Genomic DNA, 8,817 nt, shown 5'->3' on the forward strand with positions numbered 1-8,817 from the left:
CCCCTCCCCGAGACCGCTGTCTTAGAATCATAGAATGCTTTGGGTTGGAAGGGACCTTGAGAGATCATCGAGCCCAACCCCCCTGCAGTGAGCAGGGATTGAACCTGTGAACTTGGTGTTATTAGCACCATGTTCTCTTGGAAATCCCATTCACCATGCAGGTGCATGGGCCTGGAGATCCATGCAGAGCCCTCTGTTAGACCCTCAGACGCATTGTAGCTACTGCAAGGGCATCATGCAGTTTCAGCAGAGATCTGCTGCTGTGAAAAGCATCAAATGTTACCGCACGTGTATCAAACACCACCTATGCCCTATGCCTTGAAGCCAGAGTGATGAACATGCTCGTGCTGGATCAACTGGCCAGACAGTGTGGCAGGACTCTTGCCCTGTTTGCTGGTTTTAGGACCAGACCCAGGACAGTGCTACCAAGTGATGTTGGAACCCCTCTGTTTCAAACCCCGCCAGTGTCAGGGTGGTTCCTTTAGTGGGAATACCCGTCACATATCCAAGAGTTTCTGCAAGCTCTTAAACACCAGCTTCTCCCCTCTTGCCACAAAGTGCTGGTTTCTTTGGTGAGAAAGCTCATGGGTACCTCTGAAGAAATTTTTCTTGCCCTAACCACTGTCCACCTTTCTCAGCAGACCTTGTGAGAGTTAAGATGCCCCCCACAGTGATCTATGATTGATAACTGCTCAGGGCAGGGCTAGGAGTGTGTGTAGGAGAGGACAGCACAGGGGTAAAAGCTCTGGGGTCTACATAGGAGTGGATGGGAGGAGGCATTCAGATGCATTCAGATTAGAGAAGCAGAAAGCAGCAGACTCGGCTGAAGGTTATTTTTAAGAACTGATTCAAAGAAGCTGCAATGTTACCTGGTATCTCCCACCCAGCCAAGCTGTTGGGCCTAGATGCTCACAAGGCAGCAAAGTCTTACTGGTTGCAGTAGGGTTAGCAATTGTAGTCACATGCCAGAGTTTGGGGTGGACACTGGGCATAGTTTCTTGTCTCGGTGGTCTCGCAGGCAGGGTCACAAGGTGGGGGGAAGAGATGGGACAGTAAAGTTGGAAAAGCTACCTATGGGAAGAGGGGCAGTTTGAGTGATGTGCCCTTAGCTGCAAGGCATCTCCAACTGACGCAGCTTGTCAGCCAGTGTCTGATAGACATTCAGCTGCATCTGGCAGACATGCAGTGTCTTGGACTAGCTGTGGGGGCAGTGGGAAATGGGAGACAAGCTCACGCTTTCATGCTCAGTGTCAGAGATTGCCAGGTCTAGCAACAGCTTTGCTCTAGCCATGAGTACAGGTGAACGGCTCTTCCAGCTGCTCCTCAGCCACGTGGCGTTTCAGCAATGCGTAGCAAAAAAATGTAGCAGCTTTGCCAGGCCTTGATCTCTGTGTGAGACAGTCCAGCCCACCAAGCAGCCCGCAGCAGAAATCCCTGCTGGAAGAAGTGCCCTTAAACTCGGCAACAGCCTGCATAAAGCCAGGGAACGTGTCATTCCTGGTTAGTCCAAGCCCCATATGGGCAGACGTTATGAAAGAAATGTAGCCACGCAGCTGACATCCAACAGGCCTGCCCATCCTTGGAGACATACAGGATATTCTAAGCCAGTAATTTCATACTGTTTTGGTGCTCTTGGGTAACAAGGGCTGGCTGTTACACAAGCCTCGTGCACAGCCGTGGAGTCCACAGGCTGGAAAAGATTTGTCTTCCCAACCCCCTCTGCAGCCTGGCTGGAGATGATCAGTGATCCCCATATGGCAAGCCCCATTTGCAAGCAGGAAAGGCAAGCCAAAGGGACCCAGCCACGGTCGGGCAGTGATGGAGAAGAGGTGAGCGCAGAGCAGTGCTGCCCATCACTTCCCAGATCTTGAAACACATGTGAGCGTTCTTTCCAAAGGTAGCAACGGCAGTAGCCAAAAGCCTGAACTTTGCTTCCAGAAGGAATCAGCTGTTGAGCTGAGCAAATCGTGATGCTGTGCAGGGTGGGTGGAAGGAGGGAGGGAGGGAGGGAAGGAGAGCCAAGCCTGACACGGGCCGGAGCAAGGGGGGAGGCACTCACTCACAAAGGCCTTGGAGGCAGGATGGAAAAGACAGTAATTACATAAAACTACTTGGCGAGCATCTGGCTGGAGTCAGCTGGGCCCCGCCAGCCCTCCCTCCCCGCACTGCTAACCAGGAGCAGCTGAGGATACGGATAACCCAGCGTGGAACCCCTCCGGAGGGGAGCGGAGGTAAGAGGTCCTCCGCTTCCCCCCCCAAGCTTGCGATGCTCTTGGAGGGTAGGAGCGGAGGGGTGGGCAAAGGGAAAGCAGCTGTGGTGGAAGAGAAGCAGCCAGGAAGGGGAAGAGAAGGGGTTGTTTCTCTGCCTCTTGGTGCAGGTGATACCTTTGCTCCGAAGGTTTTGGTGAGAGAGGAGCCATGAAGGGTGAGTGGTGGGTGTTTGTGGGTGGATGCGAGTATGTGTATAAGTGTAGCAGGGCAGGGGGTCCACACAGGCAGAAGGGGAGCTGAGCTGTACATGAAGGGTGGAAAGGGGAGGAAACATCAAAGTAATTTCCTTCCTTCTCTACCTGTGGTAGAAAGGGTTAATAGGATGGAGGCAGTCACTGGGGGACAGCCAGGCTTTATTGTCCTACTTTGCAGGGGTGAGGGGGAGTGAACACTGGAGAAGGAAGGAAATGTAGAAGGAGGAGGAAGCAGCTGCTTTTGAGCAGGGATTGTTGCAGTCCAATCTGGCCAGAGCTTCCCTGGGCTGCATCCAAGGCAGAGTGTGCGAGGAGGGAGAGGGAAGATTGTTGAGCACACAAGGTGCCTTCAGGCTTGGGTTACACTTAAAAGCGTGGCTGGCACAGGGTCATTGGATAGCATTGTCAGAACTCCTGTCTTTGAGAACTCAGCCATACAAGCCAAAAACTCTGGCAAATGTGGCTGCCCTAGCAAAATGTTGCGGCTACAACCAGTTCCCTTCAGTGAGCAGGGCGATATTACCCTAGCAAAAGTGTCTTTACTGGCATAAACTGCTGCCCAGCTGGGCAATGCCACCAGTGCAAGGCTTTTTCTGCTGGCTCCCCGCGGGTCCCTATTCAGCTCAGACAAGACATTAAATACAAAGTCTTGCTCACTGCCTGCTGTGGGCTGTTCTTGCAGTCAGATGAGAAAAAGGCAAAGGCCCCAGCTGATGAGGTCCTCCACGAAGAACGTTTGCTTGGTTGTGAGCAATTCAGGAGTGCAGATAGAAAGGTGGGATGGAAATGAGGGCAATGGCCTTCCCTGCTACCTTTACCCTTGGAAAGGTAGAGGAGGCCAGACGTAAGGCAGAGAGCTGCAAAAGGGGGTAATGTCATGCTTGGAAATAAGCCAGGCAGGAACACCTGAGGGAGTGAGCCACTGCAATAGTTTTGATGGGACAGAGAGGAACTCTGCCTTCACTGTCAGTCTCTGAGTTTTCATGCACCCCAGAAAATTTATTGGCTTGCAACAATAGTACTGTCAGCTGCTGAAATCCCCACCAGCAGCAGGCAGGAGTAGACAACACAACTGATCACAAAACCCCACTTCTGTCAGCTGGCAAGGCTCCGTTAGGAAGAAGTGTTGCCCTAACCCTTCCCCCTCTCATTTTCCAAAAGGGGAAACAGGCACAGGCAGATGTGGGAGACTTGCAATGGGTCTCATTGCATGTCAGTGCCAGAGCCCAGCTAGGAACTCACGAGCACAGCAGCGAATGTCTTGGTCCTCTTCTTGCCCTTGCTGGTAGGCATTTTTGCTCCATGTTCATTGAGCTCCATGCTGACAGGCAGCCTGAGAATATCTCCAGGCCTCCCAGCCCCCCTTCCTCCCTTCCCCGCAGCTTGCAGCACATATTTTCCCAGCGTTTTCCGCTTGTTTCTCCAGTGGTGCTGGGGTCCTGCCAAACACCAGCCACTCTCTGGGAAGCAGGGCCTCCCATTCCCAAACGAAACAAATGGGAGAAGGAAAACAAAAATAGAAGTCCAAGCACACACAGGCACACACAAAACCCTTTCCCCCTCAGAACCTTGGAGCCTTCTCCAGCTTCTCCCAGAAACTGCAGGAGGCACAGTGCTGACTTGGCACTTCAGGCCCCCGCAGAAGAGAGTTATTGCCCATCCTTCCTTCAGCCTCCCAGAAATATATATGTGCACCCCCACTGCGTATATGTTCCCAAATCTAGTTTCCTGCAGGGAAAGACCCCCAAAATCCTCTTCCCAACTGATTCTGCAGTGTAAGGAAAGTCTCCTCTGTGTGTCCACACACTCCTCCCCCCCCCAAATGCCCTCATTCCCAGGTTCTGGTGCAGCCACGTAGTGCTCACCCCAACAGCACAAGCAGGTCAGCTTGGCGCCAGGCTGGGGACAAAGATCATGGCCAGGGTTTGCTCCAGATCCTCAGCTTTGCTGGCAGGCAGCTCCCCGCCACAGGGCTGTGCTTCAGGCCAGGCACACCCCTTCTGTGCGAACTGCTCTGGCCGGGACCTGACCGGGGACCTGACCAGGGGATGACACGCGCCAGAGTGCAAGGCTTGGGGCTCTGCCCAGGGAGAGGGGATGACCAGAGAGGGAAAAGACTGATGCCTCTCACAGTTGGCAGATGAGCCTGCTAGAAATATCATGCCTGGGGTGAGAGGCTGCAGTGACGTGCAGAAGAGACAATGCAGGAAAGAATGGAAGATGAAGAAATTTGGTGACTGCCAGTGGGACTGGCACAGCCGGGTTAAGGGCTAATGCACGGGACAAGGGACTAATGCAAGGGCGTGAGGGCAGAGTCCTGCACCATGCCACCTGCACCGACGCACCCCACCTTACCCATCCTGAGACGCTCAGGGTGCAACACTGCCCTGCTGCCTACCCACCCTTTGCACAGGGTGCAATCTGTGTTGTCTGCGTTTTGCTGACCAGGCTGTTTGGAAGCGAAAAGGCAGAGGAAAAAAAAGAAAACAAAACCCCAAACATATATAAGGAAAAGGCACTACCTAGGAAAGAGTTAAAAGGCACCGAAACCCAAGCCGGTTTGCAATGGAGAGCGCCCAAAGCCAGGGAGGGAAAGGGAGGGAGAGGAGAGGGGAGGGAGCAGGTCCAAGCCCAGCTTGCACACCCAGTCAGCACTCAGCAGTGCCTGTGCCAAGAGCCAGCTTTCTTAAAGCCATGGGCCCCGGGGGCCGGCTTTGCAGGCGGAGGGGAGCCCTCGAGCAGGGGCTGGGAAGCACAGAGGGGAGCCCTCAGCCTCCGGGGTGAGCTGCCACGCTGCGCTGGGGTGCAGGCAGAGGGAAGGGGGGCAGGGGCTGGGAGAGGGGCTTTCTCAGCTTGTTTGCGTGTCTGTGTTTCGTAAGCATACTTCTCTGTGGGCTGCCCGCCCCGAGCTTTGCTTCCTTCACCTTCTGCAGCGGAGCAGCTCCCCTCTGGCCTGTCTGCAAGGGCTTGGCACTGCCCGCCACTCTCGGAGGAGCCATCCATCCCTTTGGGAAGGTGCTGGGGTTTGCCTGAGAGCACAACTGAGCATTGGTGGGAGGGGGCTGAGGCACAGGGAGGGATGGGGTTGGGGGGGGGGGGGCAGGAGGGGGCTGAAGTTAAGTTCCCAGCCCACAAGAGAAAGGGTCTCTGCAGAGAGATGTGGGTCAGACTCCAGCTGGGACAGGGGAGTTGTTGGGTTAGACTCCTGTAAAGAGTTGATACCCAGCGACTGGAGGACTGGAGAAGTTTTTTACAGCCCTCCCCACAGATTCAGCAGCCTACTGGAGGAAGCATGCTTTTGCTAAAGGGTCTGCGTGGTTTGCCATATCACCTTCCTCTATCCCAGCCTGGGGACTGAATCTCCTAGTGGCTCCAGTGGTTTGCCTCACGAGGGTCAAGCCTTCTTCCAGGGTTCACACCTAGTCTCCATTGGTCTGGGCAGAAGGGCGTGGGCATCCTCCTGGGACATGCAGTTGCTGCTCAGATTGTAGCCTTGAACCTCAAGGGACCATGTAAACTCCCTCCACAGGACAATGCCATTTTGTCCCGCCCCTGGCTCCAGCCACAGATGTTTTGTGGTGATCTCTGCTCCATCCCCCGTGTCCTCCCCTTCTTAAACCTCACTCTGGCGCTTCCTCGTATCTTCCTAGGTCACCATGGACATAATTTACCTGCGCACACCCCTGGGCTTCCTTCTTCTCCCTCTTATTGTGCTTGGGGCACCCACTGATGAACCCAACCTCACAGAACCAGCCCCTGGTGCTTGCAAGCGCTGTTGCGACCCACTGGACCCTTCCACAGATGCCCCACCGTTCCCTCCCAGCCACCACCACTTGCCCTATCCAATGCCGGAGGTCCGTCCCTATATCAACATCACCATACTGAAGGGTAAGTGCCCATCTTGGCCCCAGGATGCCAAGGTCTGCTCAGGGACCAGTGGCACTGTGGTGGAGGTCACAGATGGGTTGCTGGCATGCTGGTTATGCTAACAGATTGCCAGATGCCATCCTGAAGGGTATGTGCCCATAAACACTGTGCCCAGGGTTTAGATGTTTTGTGCTGTGATCAAGAGCAGCCTGGGGATTGGGAAGTCAGTGCATATCCATGCTGTGACCTCTGTGACTCAGGATGCTGCCTGCTACCAGCTCTTCCTCCCTGCTTGCACAGGAGTGGCAGTGGCAGCCTTTTGCCAAGCTGGGAGGACACCTTCCTTGCTGCAGACTTCCAGAGTCCTGTAGTGCTTGAGGGAAGGAGAAGCCTCTATCCACCTGCAAAATAAGCAGGTTTGGAGGGCAGGCATTAGCAGCCAGGAAGGCTGTTGGGAAACCTTCTCCAGCTCCATGGGTCACATGCATTTTGGAGCAGGAGGAGGGCAAGAGGAGGCAGCAGCTATTTCCAAGCTTCTCCAGGCTAACCAGCAGTGACCCCCAGCTCATTCCACCCTGCTGTGGCTGGCTTAGCTAACGGGAAAAGGCTCCCTATTTTAGATCAGCTCCTCCCTTCAGGGCTCCCCTTTTAGCCTTTGCTGCAGGCAAAAGCCTGTTGCCAGCTGGATCCTGTTCCACTCACTTATTGTTGCTCGGTGGTTCCTCTGGGCTAGCTGGGCAGATGCTCCCTCTTCCCTACCCAGCCTGGAAATAGCTGCAATCCATCAAAGCTCAGAAGTGTGTCTGGGGCAGATAGAGGCCTGGACTACAGTCGGGTGTTGCAGGGGGACCTGCAATACCATGCAGGGGATGGAGAGGAGGAAGAGAACAAAGCACAAATTTGGGATGCTGTCACTTGTGCTGGAGGCTGCTCTGACCCTCATCTCTTCTCTCTATACACAAAGTACGTTCTGGTGCTGTGCTCTCTCTCTGTATTGATGCCTGCCCAAGTGTGTGACAGGCAACACACAAACCCCAGGGTAGAACTGCAGTATTAATTATACAGGATGCCCAAAGGATGCTGGTATTGTCAAAGTACCAGCCCTCTAACTTGCACTGCATCATCTGCCAACTCCAGCTTGGATCTTTTCCCTCTGACCCACCTCATTGTCCCTTTCTAGTCGTAGTCTCCTACAGGCATTAGTACTTCTTCCCTTTCTCCAGCCTACAGAAAGAACAGTGTGCACACTACATGGATAAATGGGTTATAGGAGAGGTGTGTAGGAGGGCAGGGGCTGTGGTGGAGGTAAAGGAGTGTGGAGGAGGAAGAAGAGGTCAAGAGTGCCAGTGGTACTTTGCACTGCTAGGCTCCCTCTCAGGCTGAAGTCTCCTAAGGACAGGTCCTATGCCTCCAGCAAGGACATATCATGTGGTGAGCAGGGGATTTGTAAGAGAAGAGACCCCAGTCGCACCCAGAGCTCTGCTAGCTCCTTTCCCATGAAGCAGATGATATTGTGACCCTCAGGAGTGTTCTTTCTTCAGGCATTGCCCCATCCTTCAGCAATCCTCTGCCTCCTCATTAGGCTTTCTCACTGCCACTTCCACCTCTCCCTCTGGTATCACACAAGAGTTGTGTCCTCTGCTTCCTCTTGTAGGAGAGAAAGGAGACCGGGGAGAGCCTGGAATGCCAGGGAAATGGGGCAAAGAAGGACCACGAGGTGAGCGGGGTGCCCAGGGCCAGAAAGGTAGTAAAGGACAGATGGGCACAGCAGGAGACCCCTGCAAGCATCAGTACGCTGCATTCTCTGTTGGTCGCAAGAAAGCGCTGCACAGCAGCGAGGGCTTCCAGGTCTTGATCTTCGACACTGTCTTCGTCAACCTCTACAGCCACTTCGACATGTTCAATGGCAAATTCTACTGCTATGTAGGTGGACTTTACTATTTCAGCCTCAACGTCCACACCTGGAACTTCAAGGAGACCTACATGCACATCATGCACAATGAAGAAGAGGCAGTCATCTTGTATGCCCAACCCAGCGATCGCAGCATCATGCAGAGCCAGAGTCTCATGCTGGAGCTTCAGGAAAATGATGAGATCTGGGTGAGGCTCTACAAGCGGGAGCGGGAGAATGCCATTTACAGTGATGATGTTGATGTGTACATCACCTTCAACGGGTACCTGGTCAAGCCCAGCCTTGACTAACTGCCTGTCCTCCTCCTTGGGGCCTCTTTGGCCTTTTCCTTCTTCCTCTCTCTCTCTCTCTCTTTACTGCCCGCAACCACTGCAAATCACTTGGAAATGGGCCTGTCAAGTCTCGGGCATTGAGTGTGAAACTTGCTGCACTGGCTCCCACCTCACGCTCTCTTGTAGCCAGGCCTCTATCTGTCCACTTACAGTGTGACACTACCATCTCCTGCCCCCTCACCTCATGACCCCAACTTAGGTTATTGGTGTCTTCTAAATCTGCCAGCGAACTGTGTCTGGC

The 8,817-nt window shown here is 54.0% G+C and overlaps 1 protein-coding gene across 1 annotated transcript; it reads left to right on the forward strand.

Annotated features, from left to right (window-relative positions):
* The first annotated feature begins 1,790 nt into the window (after positions 1-1,790).
* Positions 1,791-8,534, forward strand: C1QTNF6 (C1q and TNF related 6). Its single transcript, XM_075726704.1, has 3 exons — positions 1,791-1,829; positions 6,116-6,353; positions 7,987-8,534. The coding sequence occupies exons 2-3, from the start codon at positions 6,122-6,124 to the stop codon at positions 8,532-8,534; spliced, it is 780 nt and encodes a 259-aa protein (XP_075582819.1). The 5' UTR covers positions 1,791-1,829; positions 6,116-6,121.
* Positions 8,535-8,817: the final 283 nt, after the last annotated feature.

Source organism: Pelecanus crispus, chromosome 1, assembly GCF_030463565.1.
Source record: "Pelecanus crispus isolate bPelCri1 chromosome 1, bPelCri1.pri, whole genome shotgun sequence".
NCBI classification, from domain to species: Eukaryota; Metazoa; Chordata; class Aves; order Pelecaniformes; family Pelecanidae; genus Pelecanus; species Pelecanus crispus.